The sequence below is a fragment of the Gobio gobio genome (assembly GCF_949357685.1).
Source record: "Gobio gobio genome assembly, chromosome: 3".
Taxonomy (NCBI): Eukaryota; Metazoa; Chordata; class Actinopteri; order Cypriniformes; family Gobionidae; genus Gobio; species Gobio gobio.
Window position 1 is genome coordinate 56,722,788 of NC_137099.1, and position 26,104 is coordinate 56,748,891.

Consider the following 26,104-nt stretch of genomic DNA (forward strand, 5'->3'; position numbering starts at 1 on the left):
ACTCACTGACTCACTCACTGACTCACTCACTGACTCACTCACTCACTGACTGACTGACTCACTCACTCACTGACTCACTCACTCACTGACTCACTCACTCACTGACTCACTCACTCACTGACTCACTGACTCACTCACTCACTGACTCACTCACTCACTGACTCTCCACAGAGACCTTAACAGAGATAAAGCTTTTTAATCTACCACACTGCCGCGGTGAAGTCTTCAGAGCAGGTTCTGTGTGCGCGTCTCACCTTACTGCGGCTGAGTCTGAAGAGGCAGAAGACGAGCAGGTAGACGGGATAGACCAGCAGACAGCTCACAAGCCCCGCCCACAGAGTCTCCACATTCACCGAGACCAGCTGAGACACCGGCGTAGAGCTACGGCACACATTCATACAATTCATCAGGCACTTCTTTCAAAAACCTTTATTATTCGAAACTTTTGACCACTAGCACAGTAAATGACACAAAAGCATGGCCATGAAAGGCAGTGGCGTTCACCTGTGGGCATAGGCCACGGTGCCGTACCACACAGCGTTAGCCAGCATGCAGAGGTGCATGAGCAGCGAGCAGCAGGTGAGCCGCTGCAGCCGCGTGAAGGGGCTCCGCGGGGGCCGCTCCCAAAGCGACAGCCACAGGTGACTCTCACACACCGCCCTCTGCAGCTCCCAGGACAGCAGCCGCGGCCAGTCACGGAGCTCCGCCTCCTCTGCACACAGGAAATACAGAGGTCAGACAACAGGAAGTTGTTGTGGTTTCGCGTAGGTTACAGCACAGGTTTATCGGTCGACACTGTGGTGTGGGTCATTTCTCCATCATTCGTGTGTTAATGGAACATGATGCATAAAGTATGCCGTTAACAGAAATACTAACTAGTTATCTAACTACCTAAATGCCCTCTCTCACTGAGCAGTGTTGGGCGTAACAATTCAAATAAAGGACAAAATAAATAGATTATGTTTTATGATTAAAGAGTAGTATTTTTTCAAGTAATATTTTTTTGTACATTTCCACCATAATATTCCCGTTTGTTTTTCAAATAAAATAGAAAAATCCTTTTTTTTCTTTTTTACCAAAGCTCTAATTTCCATTTTCACCCTAAAATATTTAATATAATATATTAATAATATAATAATATAAATGCAAAAATAATAATAATAACAAACAATTATATAAATAATATAAATATTATATAATATTATAATATAATATAATATAATATAAAAATATTTAAATATACACATACAGCTCTGAAAAAAAATGAAGAGACCACTTAACATTGATTTCTCAATGTTAAGTGCTCTCTTAATATTTTCCAGAGCTGTATATTATATTAATATACAGTATAGCATATCATTAATATATATATAATATCTTACAATCTGAAATGATAATTTCTATTTAGACAAAAACAAGGCAAAACAAGTTGTTTTCGCTAACAATATGCATCTGATTGTATCCTGCATTTTAATAAAAGGATATGAAGGATTTAATTTGCACTTAAATCATAATTTGTTCTTTGTCTTTATTCTCTTCTCTGAATTTCCATGATCTTATGCATTTATTTCCAGCACCAACCAATCACAATCTGTGTTTTATCTGTGGAGGCGGGGCTTTACCGGAGGCTTCCACCTCTATCTCTACCCTGCCGTCCGTCTTCTCATTGTCGACCGAGAGCCATTCTTCAATCAGGAAGAAATAACTGCTGCCCGTCTGCAAGTCCTTCACTAGGACATACTGGAGCAGCCATGCTGGAGACAGACCTGAGAGACAGACAGGTTTTTCGTACAGTTTTGCCCGTTCCACATTGGCTAACGTTGTTTATGCCAGATCTGCGTGTCCGTTTGGGTACCTTTGTTGTCGTGCCAGACGCGGATCTTGAGCACGCTGCCCAGGCTGGAGTCTGTGGCGATGTGGAAGATGTCCAGGCTGTTTCGAGTGAACGCTCCGACGCTGTCCAGGTGTCTGTGTCCGCTGCGGCTCTCGCTGCCGTGGAGGCTGATGCCAACGTGAGCCGTGGTACCTGGAGCGGGTATAAAGACACTGCTGATGCTGATGTGATCAAACACTGAAATCTCAGACTCCAGCCATCCGGCAGCCTTCCAGTGAAGGCTATACTATGAGCTGAAGGATTCTAGATGAGAATCAATGTTTTAGATGAGAATGTCGATTCTCCTATGATTCTGAACAGACAAACTAAACAAAATATCATGTCATTTACTAGAAGTTCTGACAAAATGTTAATTGCTGCAGTCTATTTACAATGTTTAATTGATCTGAATTAATTATTTGAAAAAAAATCTCTTGAATGAATGATTCAATGACTCATAAAGACTTCTCTTGTTTCATTACTGGATGAATCAGCGTTTTTGAACAAATCTCTTAAATTAATGATTCAATGACTCACTCATAAAGACTTCTCTTATTTCATTACTGGATGAATCAGCATTTTTGAACGAATCTCTTAAATTAATGATTCAATGACTCACTCATAAAGACTTCACTTGTTTCATTACTGGATGAATCAGCGTTTTTGAACGAATCTCTTGAATGAATGATTCAATGACTCACTCATAAAGACTTCACTTATTTCATTACTGGATGAATCAGCGTTTTTGAACAAATCTCTTAAATTAATGATTCAATGACTCACTCATAAAGACTTCACTTGTTTCATTACTGGATGAATCAGCGTTTTTGAACGAATCTCTTGAATGAATGATTCAATGACTCACTCATAAAGACTTCACTTATTTCATTACTGGATGAATCAGCGTTTTTGAACAAATCTCTTAAATTAATGATTCAATGACTCACTCATAAAGACTTCACTTATTTCATTACTGGATGAATCAGCGTTTTTGAACAAATCTCTTAAATTAATGATTCAATGACTCACTCATAAAGACTTCACTTATTTCATTACTGGATGAATCAGCGTTTTTGAACAAATCTCTTAAATTAATGATTCAATGACTCACTCATAAAGACTTCTCTTATTTCATTACTGGATGAATCAGCGTTTTTGAACAAATCTCTTAAATTAATGATTCAATGACTCACTCATAAAGACTTCACTTATTTCATTACTGGATGAATCAGCATTTTTGAACGAATCTCTTAAATTAATGATTCAATGACTCACTCATAAAGACTTCACTTGTTTCATTACTGGATGAATCAGCGTTTTTGAACGAATCTCTTGAATGAATGATTCAATGACTCACTCATAAAGACTTCACTTATTTCATTACTGGATGAATCAGTGTTTTTGAACAAATCTCTTAAATTAATGATTCAATGACTCACTCATAAAGACTTCACTTATTTCATTACTGGATGAATCAGCGTTTTTGAACAAATCTCTTAAATTAATGATTCAATGACTCACTCATGAAGACTTCTCTTATTTCATTACTGGATGAATCAGCGTTTTTGAACGAATCTCTTGAATGAATGATTCAATGACTCACTCATAAAGACTTCACTTATTTCATTACTGGATGAATCAGCGTTTTTGAATGAATCTCTTGAATGAATGATTCAATGACTCACTCAAAAAGACTTCTCTTGTTTCATTACTGGATGAATCAGCGTTTTTGAACGAATCTCTTGAATGAATGATTCAATGACTCACTCATAAAGACTTCACTTGTTTCATTACTGGATGAATCAGCGTTTTTGAACGAATCTCTTGAATTAATGATTCAATGACTCACTCATAAAGACTTCACTTGTTTCATTACTGGATGAATCAGCGTTTTTGAACGAACCTCTTGAATGAATGATTCAATGACTCACTCATAAAGACTTCTCTTGTTTCATTACTGGATGAATCAGCGTTTTTGAATGAATCTCTTGAATGAATGATTCAATGACTCACTCATAAAGACTTCTCTTGTTTCATTACTGGATGAATCAGCGTTTTTGAACGAATCTCTTGAATGAATAATTCAATGACTCACTCATAAAGACTTCTCTTATTTCATTACTGGATGAATCAGCATTTTTGAACGAATCTCTTAAATTAATGATTCAATGACTCACTCATAAAGACTTCACTTGTTTCATTACTGGATGAATCAGCGTTTTTGAACGAATCTCTTGAATGAATGATTCAATGACTCATTCATAAAGACTTCACTTATTTCATTACTGGATGAATCAGCGTTTTTGAACAAATCTCTTAAATTAATGATTCAATGACTCACTCATAAAGACTTCACTTATTTCATTACTGGATGAATCAGCGTTTTTGAACAAATCTCTTAAATTAATGATTCAATGACTCACTCATAAAGACTTCACTTATTTCATTACTGGATGAATCAGCGTTTTTGAACAAATCTCTTAAATTAATGATTCAATGACTCACTCATAAAGACTTCTCTTATTTCATTACTGGATGAATCAGCGTTTTTGAACAAATCTCTTAAATTAATGATTCAATGACTCACTCATAAAGACTTCACTTATTTCATTACTGGATGAATCAGCATTTTTGAACGAATCTCTTAAATTAATGATTCAATGACTCACTCATAAAGACTTCACTTGTTTCATTACTGGATGAATCAGCGTTTTTGAACGAATCTCTTGAATGAATGATTCAATGACTCACTCATAAAGACTTCACTTATTTCATTACTGGATGAATCAGTGTTTTTGAACAAATCTCTTAAATTAATGATTCAATGACTCACTCATAAAGACTTCACTTATTTCATTACTGGATGAATCAGCGTTTTTGAACAAATCTCTTAAATTAATGATTCAATGACTCACTCATGAAGACTTCTCTTATTTCATTACTGGAGGAATCAGCGTTTTTGAACGAATCTCTTGAATGAATGATTCAATGACTCACTCATAAAGACTTCACTTATTTCATTACTGGATGAATCAGCGTTTTTGAATGAATCTCTTGAATGAATGATTCAATGACTCACTCAAAAAGACTTCTCTTGTTTCATTACTGGATGAATCAGCGTTTTTGAACGAATCTCTTGAATGAATGATTCAATGACTCACTCATAAAGACTTCACTTGTTTCATTACTGGATGAATCAGCGTTTTTGAACGAATCTCTTGAATTAATGATTCAATGACTCACTCATAAAGACTTCACTTGTTTCATTACTGGATGAATCAGCGTTTTTGAACGAACCTCTTGAATGAATGATTCAATGACTCACTCATAAAGACTTCTCTTGTTTCATTACTGGATGAATCAGCGTTTTTGAATGAATCTCTTGAATGAATGATTCAATGACTCACTCATAAACACTTCTCTTGTTTCATTACTGGATGAATCAGCGTTTTTGAAGGAATCTCTTGAATGAATGATTCAATGACTCACTCATAAAGACTTCTCTTGTTTCATTACTGGATGAATCAGCGTTTTTGAACGAATCTCTTGAATGAATAATTCAATGACTCACTCATAAAGACTTCTCTTATTTCATTACTGGATGAATCAGCATTTTTGAACGAATCTCTTAAATTAATGATTCAATGACTCACTCATAAAGACTTCACTTGTTTCATTACTGGATGAATCAGCGTTTTTGAACGAATCTCTTGAATGAATGATTCAATGACTCATTCATAAAGACTTCACTTATTTCATTACTGGATGAATCAGCGTTTTTGAACAAATCTCTTAAATTAATGATTCAATGACTCACTCATAAAGACTTCACTTATTTCATTACTGGATGAATCAGCGTTTTTGAACAAATCTCTTAAATTAATGATTCAATGACTCACTCATAAAGACTTCACTTATTTCATTACTGGATGAATCAGCGTTTTTGAACAAATCTCTTAAATTAATGATTCAATGACTCACTCATAAAGACTTCTCTTATTTCATTACTGGATGAATCAGCGTTTTTGAACAAATCTCTTAAATTAATGATTCAATGACTCACTCATAAAGACTTCACTTATTTCATTACTGGATGAATCAGCATTTTTGAACGAATCTCTTAAATTAATGATTCAATGACTCACTCATAAAGACTTCACTTGTTTCATTACTGGATGAATCAGCGTTTTTGAACGAATCTCTTGAATGAATGATTCAATGACTCACTCATAAAGACTTCACTTATTTCATTACTGGATGAATCAGTGTTTTTGAACAAATCTCTTAAATTAATGATTCAATGACTCACTCATAAAGACTTCACTTATTTCATTACTGGATGAATCAGCGTTTTTGAACAAATCTCTTAAATTAATGATTCAATGACTCACTCATGAAGACTTCTCTTATTTCATTACTGGAGGAATCAGCGTTTTTGAACGAATCTCTTGAATGAATGATTCAATGACTCACTCATAAAGACTTCACTTATTTCATTACTGGATGAATCAGCGTTTTTGAATGAATCTCTTGAATGAATGATTCAATGACTCACTCAAAAAGACTTCTCTTGTTTCATTACTGGATGAATCAGCGTTTTTGAACGAATCTCTTGAATGAATGATTCAATGACTCACTCATAAAGACTTCACTTGTTTCATTACTGGATGAATCAGCGTTTTTGAACGAATCTCTTGAATTAATGATTCAATGACTCACTCATAAAGACTTCACTTGTTTCATTACTGGATGAATCAGCGTTTTTGAACGAACCTCTTGAATGAATGATTCAATGACTCACTCATAAAGACTTCTCTTGTTTCATTACTGGATGAATCAGCGTTTTTGAATGAATCTCTTGAATGAATGATTCAATGACTCACTCATAAACACTTCTCTTGTTTCATTACTGGATGAATCAGCGTTTTTGAAGGAATCTCTTGAATGAATGATTCAATGACTCACTCATAAAGACTTCTCTTGTTTCATTACTGGATGAATCAGCGTTTTTGAACGAATCTCTTGAATGAATAATTCAATGACAAATACACTTTTTTACAGTCACTTGTCGCCACCAACTGGTGTAACGATGCTTGGTTTGAGAGCAACTTGTGCTTTACACAGCACTACGCTTTTAATAACAGACAACAGATCTTTTATGCCCGCAAAATCTCGCACCTGAATAGATGCAGTACCTTGACACAATGAGGCAGAACTAGTCAGTGGTTGGTTGCTTTTTATAACGATCGGATGGTTTCTTTCCGTCTAAGTGGACTAACCTACTGATCATCTGCGAAACGCTCCTGATCTCACCTGCTCCGTAGGCCCAGCCGGTCTTGACCTGGATCTCGTACTTGTACAGACCGTCCTTCCCGCACAGCGGAACCACAGAGGCCCGTCTCAGGTCCATCTGATCCAGCTTCCGTAGTATAGCGCCGGCCACGGCGTAACACAGCAGTCCGATCACACACACCAACACCACCACCAGACTACGAGTCACTGACCGATCCTGACATGGACGAGATACATGACACTTACTGTCCCTTAATCCAGCAACTATAATATTATAATATAATATAATATAATATTATATAATTAATATTATAATACAACTATTTAAAATGATTAATATACATTTAAGGACTCACTACATCCAGACAGAAAGAATAAAAACAGAAAGACAGACAGAAAAAAATATTATTTTATAAGAAAAAATATAATTATAATATAAATATAAAAATTATAATATAATATAATAAAATTAATATAGATTACAAATATTTTGAAAATAAAATATACAAAATTATTTTAAAATAATATGTTTAATATATATAAAATTTCAGAAAAGCAGAAATAACACATTTTAAATCATAATTACTGTCGGAACAAAAAGAAGGCTCAGTTTAAAAATATTAATTTATAAGAAAAATTATATTTTATATAATATAATATATACACATTTAAATTATTAATATATTTTATATAATAAACTTTCGTAACCTTTAAGGAATCATTACTACTATGTCCAGACGCAGAGCTAATTTAAAAAAATATATATATATTTAAGAAAAATATAATTAATATAATATAATATTGATTGAAATCGATTTTGAAAATAAAAAATAATAAAAATGTATTTAAAATAAAAAATATATCTGATATATTAAACTTGAGAAAAACATACATATATAAACATTTTCTATAAACATTTCTAAAAATCATTACTACAAATATAATATAATATTCTTTACATTAAAAAAAAAAAACGTTATTATTAACATTTAATATATTTTAAACCAAGAAACATTACTGCTATTTCTGGACAGAAATTATATATATTTTTTAAATAATTAATAATTTATGAATGATTATTAATAACATTAAAGGATTGCTTCACTTTCAAATAAACTTTTGCTTATAATTTACTCACCCCCTTGTCATCCAAGATATCCATGTCTTTCTGTCTTCAGTCGAAAAGAAATGAAGATTTTTGATGAAAACATTTCAGGATATTTCTCCATATAATGGAAGTCAATAGACCCCAAACGGTTCAAGGTCCAAATGAGAGGTTCAGTACAGCTTCAAAAGGGCTTTAAACCACATCAAACGGTACCAGACGATCAATAAGGGTCTTATCTAGCGAAACGATCGGCCATTTTTAAAAAAATAAATAAAGTTTAAGTTTTATAAGCACAAATGCTCGCCTTGATCTGTTCAGTGATGCGCGCTCGTGACGTCACGTAAAACGCAATAACGTTGAAAAGCTCACGCTAGACGCAGCGCAAAGACGTTTGAATATGTGGATACGGTCCTCCTTCCGCTCATTTGTAAACACTGACTCGGTACTTCCGCCTGCGTCTAGCGTGACCTTTTCAACGTACGTGACGTCACGAGCGCGCATCACTGAACAGAGCAAGGCGAACATTTGTGCTTATAAAACGTAAACTTTATTTATTAAAAAAAAAATGGCAGATCGTTTCGCTAGATAAGACCCTTATTGATCGTCTGGTACCGTTTGATGTGGTTTAAAGCCCTTTTGAAGCTGTACTGAACCTCTCATTTGGACCTTGAACCGTTTGGGGTCTATTGACTTCCATTTTATGGAGAAATATCCTGAAATGTTTTCATCAAAAATCTTCATTTCTTTTCGACTGAAGACAGAAAGACATGGATATCTTGGATGACAAGGGGGTGAGTAAATTATAAGCAAAAGTTTATTTGAAAGTGAACTAATCCTTTAAGGAAAACCGAGTGTCTGCTGTGTTGAGTTGTAATACTCACAGGAATGATGAAGGAGACGGTGTCGGGCGGAACGAACAGGCTGGCGGCGAAAGCGGTGAGATGACGCGTGCGACACACGGCTCGGCCCGCGCTGGTCTCGGGAAGAGGGATCATGCCGTCCGTCCGCCACTGTTTGGCGCTCTCGCTGAAATACTGGCATAAAGACGTGAACACAGCCACCTCCAACCGGATCAGAGCCGGATCCTCTGTGCCGCAGCCCGTGGACACGTTTATGAAGTGGTCCCGCGTGGTGTCATACGAACTGATGGAGAAATCAGGATGAAAATGAGCTGGTTTGTGTGCATCATCGCAAATTGCTTTTATTTTATTGGTTAAAAATCAAAAATACAACTTAACAAAATGGAGAGAGATTGAAATGTGTCAGGAGGAGCCACTCTCGTTGTGTTTTGTGAAACACTAATCTTCATTAGGTGATATTAATGAATGAGTCACTCAGTAAAGGGCGAACAAAAGAGCCGCCCGCATACAAACTCATCCTTTATTATAGATGAACGGCCTTCATTAACATGCACTTCCAGGATTTATCAGAGAAACATCAGAACATTACGACTGTGTGCTTAAAAGCTTTAATTGATGACATCTCTTACTTTGGAGACAGGAAGAAAGTGTAGTGTCGGTGGTCCAGGTCCTGTCCCCGTGTCATATTGAGCGTGATGCGTTTCCTGTCAGTGCTGTTGTATTCGTTGGGCCACTCAGAAGTGTGCAGATAGGCCGTGATCCATGGATCCAACACTTCCCACGTTTCTGGAGAATCTGAGCATGACGGGATGAATAGAAATAGGTGTTAGAGATGCACAAAAATCAAGAAACATCAAAAGACGGATGGAATTCCCTGAATATGCTATTTCCCTCCTGCAGGGATACATAAATCAAGTGGATTTTACAATGCTGGCACTCATACATTATTAAACACTAACCATGTGTTGTGCTCGTCGACTAGCCCGTTAATTCAGACGGAATAAAGTGAACATAGAGGTTTTCAAGGCATCTGCCCAAAGTATTACAAGTCACTTTTTGTAACTGAAATATAGCTAAATAAAATCAAATTAAATAAGTGAAAAACTTTAAAAATTAAATAAACTTAGAAAAAATGCCTTGACAACTAAAGGAAACTATACGTTTAAAGTTAAGTACTAAAATTACCAAACCCGAAAAAAATTTTAGTTAAATAGATGTTAAAAACCTAATAAAAATTAAAATATAAAAATAAAAGCCAATTCAAATATTAATAAACACTATAATAACATAAAAAAAATCCTCAAAATAACACAGTTAATGTGCTTTATTAATCACATATTATGAAATATGTGATTTAGATTGATGAAATTTCATGTTATTTTCAGATAACGTGAAATTAATTATGATGCTTTTATTCTAGCACTAGTTTTTAACAGAAAGAAAAAAACCTGCAATTTAGACAATTTAAACATAGATACATCATCTTTATTAAAAGGAATTGTTTTCTTTACATTTGTAGTTTTTTTTCCCAGACAAACTTTCTTAAAGGTGCAGTGTGTGATTTTTAGCGGCATCTAGTGGTGAGGTTGTGAATTACAACGCCCCTCCCTTTCGAGAAGAGAAGCTACGGTGGCCGACACAGGACAAAAATGTGGTCGGAGACAGCAGAGAGTGACTAGCGCTCTGTAGAGCAGTTTGTCCGTTTAGGGCTACTGTAGAAATATGGCGGCGCAAAATGGTGACTCCACTGTAAGGAGACCTGCGGTGTGTGTAGATAGAAACGGCTCATTCTAAGGTAATAAAAACATAACGCTTCATTATGTAAGGTCTTTATACTCCACTGAAAACATAGTTATGTATATTAGATTGCATTTCTGTCAATAGATCCTCATAAATACTACACACTGCACCTTTAAGCAGTGGTGGAGGAAGTACTGAATCTCATTTTTCCCCTAATCTTATTAAATATAGGATATGCTTCAGCTTTCCTTTTATATTCTTACATTTTATCAATACATTAAATTAGAATAAGACAATATAGGACTGTTACCAATCAAATTAAATAATTTACACTGAAAAAATACAACTTAATTAAATGATGTTATGAGAATGTTTTAAATATATTTTTGAATACAAATAAGAATGTTGGAAAGAATGTTTTAACATGAAACTAAACTGCCAGTAGGTGGCGACAGGTCTTAATGAGTGAATCATTGAGTCGATTCGTTCAAACGGCTGATTCGTTCAAGAATGAGGCAGTCGTTTATGAACAGGTCATTGAATCTTTGATTCAACTGATTCATTCAAAACACTGAATCCCATTTTTTGGAACTATTTTCGCTGCTGAAATAGAACAAAAACAGTCGATATATTGCATCTAAAATGTAAGTGACTTTTTGTTAATTAATTGTTTATGGAACCGTCAGTGTCATATGAAATCAGTGACACATTTTCAGTCGTGATGGTATTCAGGAAAACAGCACTCTTGGTCGATATTTTTAACTGTATTATACGTTTTAAATATAAAAACTCCATATTTTGAATCGTTACTGCATTATGTGACTGACTTTCTCTGTGTGAGCGGCGCTGATTTGTTTACATTTCTCCTTATGAGGCTGCGCGAGCCTCAACAGCGCAACCTTACCGTCAGTTTATTACAAGAGGACGAGCGTTAATGTCGAGCCCTGAAACTGATCAGAAAATGTTACGAAAAGTTGTAGAAATGTAGTAGAGTAGAAAGTATAATAATTGCTGCAAAATGTAACGAAGTAAAAGTAAAAAGTATGCACTATTGATTCTACTTAAGTAAAGTACAGATACGTGAAAAATGTACTTAAGCAAAGTAACGAAGTCTTTATAACATGACACCTACATATTTTTCTCATACAGAATAATTTGTTTGAATCTTTTTAGTTTTAACAGTTTTTTGGCACAGTTTGTGACTGACAGTGCGAGCTGTTGTTTTACTCTCAGTGGCTCCCCCTTGTGTCTTACCGTCTATTACGGTGAAGTTGAGTTGGACGTAGACTCCCGCCTGTCTGTTGGCGTTCCTCGTGCTCACCCTCACGATGACCGAACTGCAGCGACTGACATTCTCGGCTCCCGCCGGCGGCAAGATGGCCTCCAATCCGTTAGCGTCCAGCCCAGCCGCGCTTCCATTATTAACGGCAACCGTTATCGCTTGGCTCTCGTCCAGATCCGAGATGGGAATCTGTGTGCCGTTCACCGTGCGGAACTCCATGGACGCCACCTCGGTAGAGACGGTGTAATTGGCGACGTAATTGAACGGAAATGGGTTCGGCTCCACTTGGAACAGCAGCTGCACGATGCCGTCCTCGCTGTTGGCTCCTTGCGCCAGAGCGCCCCCTGCTGCCCGTCCCAGACTGGCGTTGAACGCTCGCGGGATGGAGAAACGCCGGCACTCGGGCGCGTCGCTCTCGCCGTAGCAGAGCAGGCTCTGCGGGTCGGCACGCTTGCCGGCGGCGGCGATCTCGGCCCCGCGGAGGATCAGGGGCTCCTCGTTGAGGACGCGGCCGAGCATGAGGATCCTCATGAGGACGGAGGACAGGGTGTAGGCTTTAGCGGCCACTCGCAGCGGGTTCTCCTCTAAGAGAAACGGAAGCTGCTGGGAGAGGCTGCCCCGGTCCTCGGCCTCCGGCGGCGGTGAGGAGGCGGCCTGGCTCACCTGGTGGATCAGGTCACCTGACGGGGGACATGAGTGGAGGTTTACTGAGCCGGATAAAAGGCTCAATGAAAGCATAAAAAGAAGAGAAGTGCTATAAGATTAGAACTGGATTTAATTTTCCAATTCATAAAAAAAAAAAAAGAGTTAAATAGAAAATTGTATTAATTGCAGTTATTACACTGCTGACAAAAGCCCCAAAATAAAGATAAATCAAACACATGGCAGATGAGTAAACAACTGGACAGATATAATAATATAATTATATAATAAAATACATTTTTATTAAAAAATATATAAATTAAAGAATAAATTAGCCTTGAGAAAAATACGTATATTTTAAAGAGAAGGGTAAATGTAAAAATGATTCATTTTGGGGCTTTTATTAATAAAAGACATTATTGTGGCAAATATAATATAATTTATAATATAATATAATAATAAGTTAAAACAAAAAACAAAACAATTAAATGAACTTTGAAAAATTGCCAACTAACTGAAATAAATAAGTTAAAATTGAAGTACTAAAATGACTAAACCTGGAATAAAAATAAATAGAAAGTTAAATAGAAATATATAAAAAACGTATAAAAATGGCAAAAGCATATAAGGCATGGCAGATGATTAAATAACTGAATATTATAATATAATCATATATTAAAATGATAATATAATAATATAATTATAATTCTATTTTTTATACAATATTTTTTATTAAAAAAAAGAGAAAAACATTTTAAACTAAAGGGTAATTGTCTTTATTTTGGGGCTTTCATTAATAAAAAAGTCATTATTGTGACAAAAAATTATAATATAATATAGTGTATATGATATATAATACATAATATAATAGAGTGATATAATATATTAATAGTGAAATAGTGTATAATATATAATATAATATAATTCATATAATATATTATAATTAATATAATATAATTCATATAATATATTATATGTTTATAAATTAAAATATACATTAATCTGAAGAAGAAGAAAAACCTGAAGGTACAAAAAACGGATAAATATTCAAATAAAACTAAATAAAAAGGGTTGGGGTTAAATTATTGTTAATTTGACAGCAATATGATTTGTAGATTTAGTTCAGATATAGTGAGAGTGAGAGAAATTAAAATAACAAAAAAATGAGCAATGTGTAAACAAGTGAACAGCTTGTTCCCATTGGGGTTGTTTGCTTGTGAGTGTGTGTTAGCAGAACGCAGCCCTGAAATGGAAGAATCTGTCTCTCTCTCACTGTGTGTGTGTGTCTTACCCATGATATTGAGGATGTTGTCTGCTATCTCAGTCGGAGTGACTGTGCCCTGTTTAGTGTCCGTCTGCAGGATTTCTAACATCGACTCCAGTTTGTTCAGAGTGCTGTTCTGACACTCTTCACACACAAACTCTCGACTCACAGCCTAACAACACACACACACACACACACAAGAAAGACATTTGTTAAGTTTAGCGTGACATGGAGCAGGTCAGGAAGCCGCCGCGGGGCCGTCTCACCGTGCACTGCGCGAGCGCCGCTGACGTCTGCTGGATGTCACTGACGGTGATGAGGTCCAGGGATGTCAGCGCTCTGGTGATGTTTCCTCTGATGCTCACTCGATACTGACGCTCCGCCTTGGACACGCGCTCACGTCTGCGGGACACACCCTGCTCATACTGACACACACAGAAACACACACCAGAGGATGAGCGGATGGAGAGAGACATGACAGACGGATAGACAGGCAGATGGAGAGACAGATAGAGGGACAAAACAAACAGAACACTCGATAGAGTGACATACAGATGACAACAACAGATTGGATCGATAGACCAAAGATAGACAGACAGACGATACACAGACAGACAGACGATACACAGACAGACAGACAGACGACAGACAGACAGACAGACGATAGACAGACAGACAGACAGATAGACAGACAGATGATAGACAGACAGATGATAGACAGACGATAGACAGGCAGAGAGACAGATGATACACAGACAGACAGACAGATGATAGACAGACAGACAGACAGACGATAGACAGGCAGACAGACGATAGACAGACAGACGGTAGACAGGCAGACAGATGATACAGACAGACAGACGATAGACAGACAGACTGACAATAGACAGGCAGACAGACAGACGACAGACAGACGGACGATAGACAGGCAGACGATAGACAGACAGACAGATGATAGACAGACAGATGACATACAGACAGACGATAGACAGACAGACAGACAGACAGACAGACAGACAGACGATAGACAGACAGGTGATAAACAGACAGGCAGACGATAGACAGACAGACAAGACAGACAGACGATAGACAGACGATAAACAGGCAGACAGACGATAGACAGGCAGACAGACAGACAGACAGACAGACAGATGATAGACAGACAGGCAGACAGATAATAGACAGGCAGATAATATACAGACAGACGATAGACAGACAGACAGACGATAGACAGGCAGACAGACGATAGACAGGCAGGCAGATGGACAGACAATAGATAGACAGATGGACAGACAGACGATAGAAAGGCAGACAGACGATAGAAAGACAGACAGACGATAGACAGGCAGACAGGCAGACTGACTGACAGATGATAGACAGATGAAAAACAGACAGACAGGCGATAGACAGACAGACAGACGATAGACAGACAGACGATAGACAGGCAGACAGACGACAAACGGACAGATGATAGACAGGCAGACAGATAGACAGACAGACAACAGACAGACAATAGACAGGCAGACAGACGATAGACAGACAGACACAGACAGACTGACTGACAGACGATAGACAGACGACAGACAGATGATAGACAAAAGAAAAACAGACAGACAGACGATAGACAGACAGACGATAGACAGGCAGACAGACGACAGACAGACAACAGACAGATGGACAGATGATAGACAGACAGACAGACGATAGACAGACATACGACAGACAGGCAGACAGACGATAGGCAGACAGGCAGACTGACTGACAGACGACAGACAGATGATAGACAGATGAAAAACAGACAGACAGGCGATAGACAGACAGACAGACGATAGACAGACAGACGATAGACAGGCGGACAGACGACAGACGGACAGATGATAGACAGGCAGACAGACGATAGACAGACAGACAACAGACAGACGATAGACAGGCAGACAGACGATAGACAGACAGACAGACTGACTGACAGACGATAGACACACGACAGACAGATGATAGACAGAAGAAAAACAGACAGACAGACGATAGACAGACAGACGATAGACAGGCAGACAGACGACAGACAGACGACAGACAGATGGACAGACGACAGACAGACGACAGACAGATGGACAGACGATAGACAGGCAGACAGACGACAGACAGACGACAGACAGATGGACAGACGACAGACAGATGGACAGATGATAGACAGGCAGACAGACGATAGACAGACAGACGATAGACAGGCAGACAGACGATAGACAGACAGACTGACTGACTATCGATAAACAGACGACAGACAGATGATAGACAGAAGAAAAACAGACAGACAGACGATAGACAGGCAGACAGACAACAGACAGACAGACAGACGATAGAAAGACAGACGATAGACAGACAAAGACAGACGACAGACAGATGGACAGACGATAGACAGACAGACGATAGACAGGCAGACAGACGATAGACAGACAGACAGACAGACTGACTGACAGACGATAGACAGACAGACAGACGATAGACAGATGAAAACAGACAGACGATAGACAGACAGACGATAGACAGACAGACGACAGACAGACAGATGATAGACAGAAAGACAGATGATATACAGATGAAAAACAGACAGACAGACAAACAGACAGACAGACAGACGATAGACAGGCAGATACAGACAGACGATAGACAGGCAGATAGACAGATGAAAAACAGACAGACAGACGATAGACAGACAGACAACAGACAGACGATAGACAGGCAGACAGACGATAGACAGACAGATGACAGACAGACAGACAGACAGATGATAGACAGACAGACAAACGATAGACAGACAGACAGACAGGCAGACAGATGATATACAGATGAAAAACAGACAGACAAACAGACAGACGATAGACAGGCAGAGAGACGATAGACAGGCAGATAGACAGACAAACAGACAGGCAGATAGACAGACAGACAATAGACAGGCAGATAGACAGATGATAGACAGATGAAAAACAGATAGACAAACAGGCAGGCAGACAGAAGGTATGTAATGGCGTCTCACCTCATTGAGGACAGTGATGAGGGCGAGCGAGAGCTCTCGTACTCTCTGTGAGTCTCCCTGTCGGAGCAGCTCTCTCAGGGTGGAGTCGGTCAGATTGCTCAGCCAGTGAGGGAGCGAGCTGAAGCTGACGGGAACCGCCGGCAGCACCACCTCCATCGACCTGATGCACACATTACAAATGATTCACAACACTGGACAGGATAGAAAGGAGCACAAGAAGTCTTTGTGCCAAACCGTGGCTCACTTGTTGAGGGCCATGACGGACGCCCCCTGGTGATCCTCCACCACGACTGACGCAGACACTCTGTACTGGGCCGAGCTGAAGCCGGGCGGCAGGAAGGCCGAATGCTCTGGACTCGTGCCTTTATACACACAGAACTCCTCGCAGTACAGCTCAGAGCAGCGCACCGCCAGCAGACTATAGACCAGCGGTGACTCCGTCTCATCCAAATCAGCGTAACCTGAAAATGAGACGTGATTGTTCAACACCTGGTTCTCGGAGTCTTACAGAAAGTCGTTGTTCTCCAGCCTCACCTGAGCACTTGAAGTGCACTCTCTCCAGCAGCGTGCGCACCTGAGGCCCGTCCCCATCCGCCCACAGAGAACACGCCCCTCCGGCTGGCGGCAGGTTGGGGTGGAGCTCGATGTAGGCCACGCCCTCGCGGTCCATACTGTCATCAGTCACATGGAGGCTGAATTTGTAGGAGTCTCCGTCCCGGAGGATGCCCTGTCTCAGGACCAGGTGCATGCTGTCGCTGCCCGTGGTGGTGGTGTTCAGATCCAGCACCAGCGTCTCGTTACGACGGGTCTTCGCCGTCCATCGCTAACAGCAACAACACACACGACAGACATGTCAGTGGGATTTCTGCCACATCACTATATCATTGTAAAATGATTGTAAAATGTTCCTTTTTATTATTAAAGTGAATTATTAAAAATTTAAAAAACTTAATTAAATGCATTTATTATATTAATTTAATATTTCACTTTATTGAAATATAAATGTTATTTTATTACATTTACATTATTAATTACAATTAGATGTTAAATAAAAGTATACAGATTAATATTTATATTTTTAATGAATTTCCATGTCATTTTTATATATTTACCAGGCTAGCTTTTATGCATTTATTTTAATGAGCAGATTCTTAACATAAATTAACAATTCAAATTAATATTAATTTATTATATATTTAAAAAATGATTGCATATAAAATCAATAATGTATTTTAGTAATTATAATATTGTATACATTCTATAATTATTTACAATTTATAATTATTTAAAAATCTACTTTTATATAGCTACAAAAATGGTCAAAATTAAATAAATTCAAACTACATAATTAAATTTAGTATAAAATGATATTTATTTAAAAAATTATATATATATATATATATATATATATATATATATGAGACGTTTTCATTTTATTGAAAGTGATTAAAACCAAATGCATTACATTAATTGCATGTGAATACTTCACTTTATTAATAATATAAATATTATTTGAACGCATTATTTACGTAATGCGTTGTATAAATGTATACAAAATATTTATATTATTAATTGAGTAAAATGATCAATTATTATATTAAATGCCTATATAGTTTTATGTAACTACAAAAATTGTCAATAAAAATAAGTAAAATTTGTAATGAGCTTCCAGCTGGTTTTTCAGTAACCTTTCAGTGACCTCCATCAGCATCAATCCCAGTCAGCACTCATTTCAGACTTAAATATTTAAATATATAATTTTAAAATAAGCTGCTTGATTTTATCATTAAAGTAAGCAAAAAAAAGTATTAATATTTTATTAAAACAATCTATTCATTAAAATTAAATATAAATCATAATTAAACTTTAATGTAATGATTTTACATGAAATGCATTATCTAAATGTGTAATAGTCGATTTATCTCAAATGCCTTCGCAGCATCTAGTTTTTCCGCAACCTTGCAGCGACCTCCATCAGCATCAATCCCGATCAGCACTCATGCTTGAACCCCTAGATAAGCATCCCTGAAATGTACCATAATATTTACTGACTCCGGCTGATGGGAATCAGCCCAAGGGGAAGGAGTGTTTGACCGCCTGGTCACCAAGTGAATGTCTGTGTGTGTTTCACGAGGTCTGGCATGCCGTTAACGTCCAATGCGGTGGAACACATCACATCATAATGAGGACATCCTCACCCTCCCCCTGGTTCCCATAACATCACTCGAGCCTCAGTCTACACATTATCAGAAAGCAGGATGGAAAAAAGCAGGAGGAATGCCCACGAAAAAAGAGAAGCGTTCTGCCTTTTTAGAATGACATCATGCTGTTATCTCGCCATGTAAAGCGCTCTTCAATAAATGATGACGGCATGTTTCCTCTAAGGCACGAGTGACTCACACAAGCCAAATATGTCATTCCCAACATTCAGATTCTATGAGGATCATGTTATTCCCAGGGACAAATTATATCATGCTTTCATTGCTTTAGATGTTATGCCTTTCCCTGGTCAAAACGCAAATAGACTAAAACGACAGTTCGATTTGATTTAGCGATTTTGTAGACTTTCCCGTTGGCAAACCTGGTTTAAGTAACTGTATGATGGATGGCTGTGCATGTAAGCGTCGTTCTCACCCCTCTGTGTGAGCTGTGACAGTTGTTGCATGTGCCAGCCAAGTACACGTAAGAGCTCTGACTGATCTCGTAGCGAGACTGAGCTTTGCACGACACACACTCCAGCGACACCATCGGGATGCGGCCGCTCTGTACCCACACCTGTCACCAGAAAAAGAGAGAGAGGAAAAAAACTTCAGTAAGTGAACCGAAGTTATGCAATCACGTTTTCTGTTGACCATGGAAACCGATTAACCCTCAATGGTACAGCGCATTCATTTCTACTAATTTCCTTGTTATTCAGAAGAATTTAAATGAAATTTCACTATGGGAATTAAAATGGCAGGCCTTAAAGGGTTAGTTCACCCAAAAATGAAAATTCTGTCATTAATTACTCACCCTCATGTCGTTCTACACCCGTAATTAATTAATTAATTAATTAATTAATTTGTTACATTTATATAGTGCTTTTCTAGGCACTTAAAGCGCTTTACATAGAAGGGGGAATCTCCTCAGCCACCACCGATGTGCAGCACCACCTGGATGATGCGACGGCAGCCATTTTGTGCCAGAACGGCCACCACACACCAGCTTATGGTGGAGAGGAGACAGAGTGATGAAGCCAATCGTATATATATGTATATATGGGGAAGATTAGGAGGCCATGATGGACAGGGGCCAATGGGCAAATTTGGCCAGGATGCCGGGGTTACACCCCTACTCTTTATCGAAAGACATCCAGGCGTTATGAATCAGCGAGTCAAATCATGATTCGGATCGCGTGTCAAACCGCCAAACTGCTGAAATCACGTGAGTTTGGCGATTCAAACCGCTGATTCGACTCACTGATTCATAACGCTTTGAAGCTTCATGATGCTGTTTTGAAATTGGTCATCACTATATAAGTCGTTATTTAGGGTTTTTTTGCGCACAAAAACTATTCTCGTCGCTTCATAAAGTTATTGTAGAACCACTGTAGTGAGATGGACTTTGTAACGACGTCTTTAGTACCTTTTAAGGGTCTTGAGAGTGAACCGTGCATTGTGCCAATGGAGGCCTTTCAGAGCCATCAGATTTACACTAAAATATCTTCATTTGTGTTCTGAAGATGAACGGAGGTCTGACGGGTGTCGAACGACATGAGGGGGAGGAATTAATGACAGAATTTTCATTTTTGGGTGAACTAACCTTTTAAGTAAAGTCAATGAAATTTTATTTCTATAGCACATTTAAAAGCAACAGAGTTACACCAAAGTGCTGTACAATAAGACAATGTGCATATAAAAGAAAGCATAAAAAGAAACAAGGCAGATACACAATATAAACACATTAGAGCCCGTGCTGCGACTACCCTTAGTTTTACAGCAACAACGTGGGACAGTTAAAAGAATCTGATTACAAGACCTACAAGTTCTTCAGGGAGTGTAAGAAATCAAAATCACTTATGTATTTTGGTGCAACACCAGCCTTGTACACAAATACTGCAACTTTAAAATCGCCTTAAAGGGATAGTTCACCCGAAAATGAAAATTAGCCCATGATTTCCTCACCCTCAAGCCATCGCAAGTGTATATGACATTCTTCTTTCAGATGAATAAAATCTGAGTTATATTAAAAAAGTCCAGGTTAATCCAAGCTATATAATAGCAGTAAATGTTGCTCTGTTTTTGAAGTCCATAAAAAGTGCATCCATCCATCATATAACTGCTCCACACGGCTCCGGGGGGTTAATAATGCCTTAAGCGAAGCGATGTGTTTCTTTAAGAAAAATATCCATATTTAAAACTTTATAACGTAAAGTTCAATTTATTGAAAAAGTCTTGAAAGTGCCTCTGCAGTTCAAAATACTTATGCTACCAGTTCCACTCGTCAGACCTAGTGCAAGCATTTTGAACTGCAGAGGCACTTTCAACACTCTTTCAATAAATTGAACACGGAAGGTGGTCGGCCGAAACTTTAATAATATTAATAATATCTTTAATTTATATAGCGCCTTTCCCAGGCTCAAGGACGCTTTACAAGCAGTAACAGAATAGACAGTTGATTCACATAATCATAAACAGTCATTTCATATAGTTATTAATCCTTTAGATGGACGGTAGACATTTGCCCAGTCTGGGAATAGATATGAGATGCAGTTGCAAATCATAGTACAATTATATGAACTGAAAACAGATATACAGCACATAATTATTAAAGGGATAGTTCACCCAAAAATGAAAATTAGCCCATAATTTACTCACCCTCAAGTCATCCTAGGCGTATATGACATTCTTCTTTCAGAGTTATATTACAAAAGTCCAGGCTAATCCAAGCTTTAGAATTTGATTTATATTTGCTCTGTTTTTGAAGTCCATAAAATATGCATCTGCCCATCAAATAACTGCTCCACACGGCTCTGGGGTGTTAATAAGGCCTTCTGAAGCGAATCGATGCGTTTGTGTAAGAAAAATATCCATATTTAAAACTTTATCAAGTAAACTTTCGGCCGACGCCTTCCCTGTTCAATTTATGGAAAAACTGTTGAAAGTTCCCCTGCCGATCGAAAGACTAACGCGACCAGGTCCGCTCGTCATGACGTCCCGTACGCATCTTGAGTTTCACTTTCAACATTCAACACTTTTCCACGGAAGGCGGTCGGTCGAAAGTTTACTTTATAAAGTTTTAAATATGGATATTTTTCTTACACAAACGCATCGATTCGCTTCAGAAGGCCTTTATTAACACCCCAGAGCCACGTGGAGCAGTTATATGATGGGCAGATGCACTTTTTATGGACTTTAAAAACAGAGCAACTATTAATCCAATTCTAATGCTTGGATTAGCCTGGACTTTTGTAATATATCTCAGATTTTATTTGTCTGAAAGAAGAATGTCATACACACCTAGGATGACTTGGGGGTGAGTAAATTATGGGCTAATTTTCATTTTTGGGTGAACCAAGCGGAATATAAAACATAAATATTGAGAGAAAAACAGCTGGTAGCATAGGGTACGGAGTACATTTTGAATAATGCTTCGCTTCAGAAGGCCTTTATTATCCCCCTGGAGCCGTGTGGAGCAGTTATTTGATGGACAGATGCACTTTTTATGGACTTCAAAAACAGAGCAACGATTACTGCCATTATAAAGCTTGGAAGAGCCAGGAGTTTTTAAATATAACTGATGTTATTCGTCTGAAAGAAGAATGTCATATACATCTAGGATGACTTGGGTGAGGAAATCATGGGATCATTTTCATTTTTGCGTGAACTGTCCCTTTAAGGTGTGCTGTGATGTGCTGTTTTTAAGTCAAATGACATTTGAATGTCCCTCCAAAACTCTCTTACCGGTGTCACCCTCACACGGAAGAAACCTGAGGAAGTGCTCCAGAAATAAACTCATTTCTCATTTTCAGTTATTTCTTTGTTTAAAGTGTTTATTGTAGTATAGTTGTGTTTATGTATAAATGTCATAATTATTTTTATAGGGAACGATAGGGATTAAATGATAGGGATCTCATTCTTTTTGGTTTCCATGAGTTCCAGGTATATAAATATATCAATTTCTAAAAGAAATGTGCATTTAAACAGAAAAGAAAATCATAATTTTATAGAAAAAACTACTTTTTTTAATCATTTTCCATTGTGGTACAACCCCACACACACATTTTTTTTTTTTTTTTTCAAAAAATCTTGTATGGTTTGTATGATTGAAACAATATCAAATATTTAATGGTTAGAACATAATGCGTCCCACAGAGGGTTAAACCGTCTCTCGCTCTTTGAACTGATTCAAACACATGCAATGTTTGCGCTGACGGATCTCCCTGACCTGTTCTGACTGGGACGCAGGAATAATGAATTCTGTGCAGCTATTGAGAGGAAATAAAAGGATCGTATTGATTGAGCTCTTCATGACTCTCCATTAGTTTCATCACAGTTCCCAAAGGAATCCGACCTTGAAAGGTAAATCTCATGAAATATTCCCTTTAGCATATATCAGGTTTAGAATTGTGAAGGTCAGAAGATTAGCAAGTTAATTATGTTTTGAATTATATAAAGCACCTTCCTTTTACCTGTTTGGGTCAGTTAATCGTAGATAAATGCAGAGTATGCTAAACAAGAATGAATAATTTGTAATGATAATAGCGAGTCATTTCAATGCTGTAGAGCAAAACAAAAAGGAGGGAATTCACTAGCAATGAATAGCAGATGCTCATAACTTTGTTCATTTGCATGCGCTGCATTGTTTTTGCTCGCGCTTCACTATTGAAAATATGCATATCAGGCAACAGCACAAATACACCCACACAAAACACAGTTTGCACGGCACAATTCCACATCTTGAAGGCCGCTTTTGAGTAATGAGGTAGTGGAGGATGTGCTTTTGTCCATCAAAATAATTTATTTGAAATAAGATTCAGTTTACCGACAGCTTTCCATGGGCCGGCAACAGTGTGACGTTAATTGTGGCAGTCAAAATGCCCTGAGTTTTTGATTGTGAATAATGAGTATTCTATAATGAGCCTTATTTACATAGAAAAGAGGCATGTTGGCACTGAAAAGAATGACAATGACTTTGTTTAAATGTTGCTGCTCTATTCACTGCATCCTTAGCCCCTTAAGCCTTAAGGGCATTTTAAGAGTTGTTTTTTTTTCTGAGTGACATACACAAAACTAAAGACTCATAACTCCAAAACTATAGCAAGGAGAGTCAAAATGTTGGTATTGTTTGATAGAAAACTTTACATAAAAAAAAAAGAAAAAAAAAGTATGTATATTTGGACATATTTGGACAAAAAACTGCTGATAAAATAAAAAATAAAATAAAAATAAAAGTGTGCTCAAGGGAAATTTCACCTATTTTTCTAATTTGAAATGCAATATCTCAGGAAGGAAATAAGACGGTGAAGTTCCTCTAAATGTGTTCCGCGTCTGGATAAAATTTTGTGGTGATAGCATAAAGTAATCAAAAGTTACAGCATTTGGAAACAAGTTAAAAAAAAAGAAATTCATAAATTATGAAAACTATTTATCAGCAAATAACTCCGCACTACTTAGGATTACTAAAATTGGCTACATTCATTGTAAAGTTCACACTTTAGGCTTTCAAATGACACCTATTTGGTGTAGATCAAGGCAGTAGTTTTGAAAAATATGATTATTAATTTTTCCGTAGCTAGGTGGCGCCCACCGGCAGTTTTATAGGGAATACTCAGCAGATTAAAGTTGATCAAAATGGTTACATTATTTAAAAAGCTGAATTTCTAAGCTTTTATATTTTGTGGGGGGTTTTCATTCAGTGGTTGCATAGTCATTTATTTATGATTTTTTTCGCGGGGTGGGGGGTTGTCCCGTCGGCGGCACACTTCAGGTTTAAACTGGATTGTGGGTAGTAACTGAATAAAATGCAGGTTTTGTGTGTACAACATTTTTAAGAAAGAGAGGTGAAAAAATATAAGGAGTAAATAAAAAAAAATTTAAACTCAATAAGGGCCCTCACCGTTTGGGTCGTGGACTCTGGGGTCATGCCTTCTTTGCTGACGGTCAGGCGGAAGGTATACTCAACGTCCACCTCCAGTTCGGACCCAGAGATTCCCAGAACCGGGTCGCTCGGACCCAACCCGAAATGCAGAGTGGAGCAGTGATCTGGACCCTGTGTGGTGGAGTGAAGAGACACTTTACCATCACTGCATTTGGTAATAAATCGGCTCATTTATTTGCTTCAGGATATGCAAGACAACCGCGTAAGCATCAGACACCTGCTCAATAAAAACATTTTATCATTTAAACCCTAAAGAAAAGTGTGTTTGCACTTCCTTCAAAATAAATGCCTCTTGGTTTTATATTTTATTATTTAATGCAATGCCATTCATACATTATTAATGTAGCTAAAGTGCTCTTTTTGAGCTTGAAATATTCCATTATACCTGATATAATATTCCTTTGAATTCCTGTCAGTGATAAAACAGTTAAATAAAAAGCAGGAATCTCTGCTCTTCTCCGGCAGTAATTCAGATATTCTGGGAGAGCTCGGAGGAATGCTGAGTTATTCCACTGCTAGTTATATAACTGATCTCAACTATACACCACCCAAACATCCACTTTTGTGGCTCATACTTGACATATTTCGACTTTCCGAGTCGCAGTGCACATATTGAAGCCTCTAATACTAGACGTCCCTCATACTCAAACACCTTTTTCTCTCAAATTCATATTCATATAATTCAAATCTCTGTTAAGAGCTTTTTAATGGCAATTACTTAAACTCTCCAAACCTCTCTCAACCACAAAGTTTATTTCACCTTTTCATCCACTAATCATCCACTTCCAGAAAAAAAACTCACAAATTGGATAATTCAGTCACTTGAGCACTGAATGAACAGTCATCAACACTTTAAGCTCCTTCACATAA

At 37.6% G+C, this 26,104-nt stretch overlaps 1 protein-coding gene across 1 annotated transcript in view; it reads right to left on the bottom strand.

Moving 5' to 3' along the window:
- The window catches only part of pkd1a (polycystic kidney disease 1a), a 141,016-nt gene that overhangs the window by 24,803 nt on the left and 90,109 nt on the right, over positions 1–26,104 (bottom strand). The window contains exons 18-32 of the mRNA XM_079813383.1: positions 25,193–25,345; positions 19,730–19,870; positions 17,630–17,918; positions 17,340–17,556; positions 17,096–17,255; positions 14,328–14,486; positions 14,089–14,233; positions 12,128–12,835; positions 9,763–9,928; positions 9,155–9,416; positions 7,187–7,382; positions 1,856–2,026; positions 1,623–1,766; positions 505–712; positions 255–381 (exon numbers count right to left, since the gene is read on the bottom strand). Coding sequence (XP_079669509.1) covers positions 255–381; positions 505–712; positions 1,623–1,766; positions 1,856–2,026; positions 7,187–7,382; positions 9,155–9,416; positions 9,763–9,928; positions 12,128–12,835; positions 14,089–14,233; positions 14,328–14,486; positions 17,096–17,255; positions 17,340–17,556; positions 17,630–17,918; positions 19,730–19,870; positions 25,193–25,345 — 3,246 coding nt within the window. The remainder of the gene's footprint in view (positions 1–254; positions 382–504; positions 713–1,622; positions 1,767–1,855; positions 2,027–7,186; positions 7,383–9,154; positions 9,417–9,762; positions 9,929–12,127; positions 12,836–14,088; positions 14,234–14,327; positions 14,487–17,095; positions 17,256–17,339; positions 17,557–17,629; positions 17,919–19,729; positions 19,871–25,192; positions 25,346–26,104) is intronic.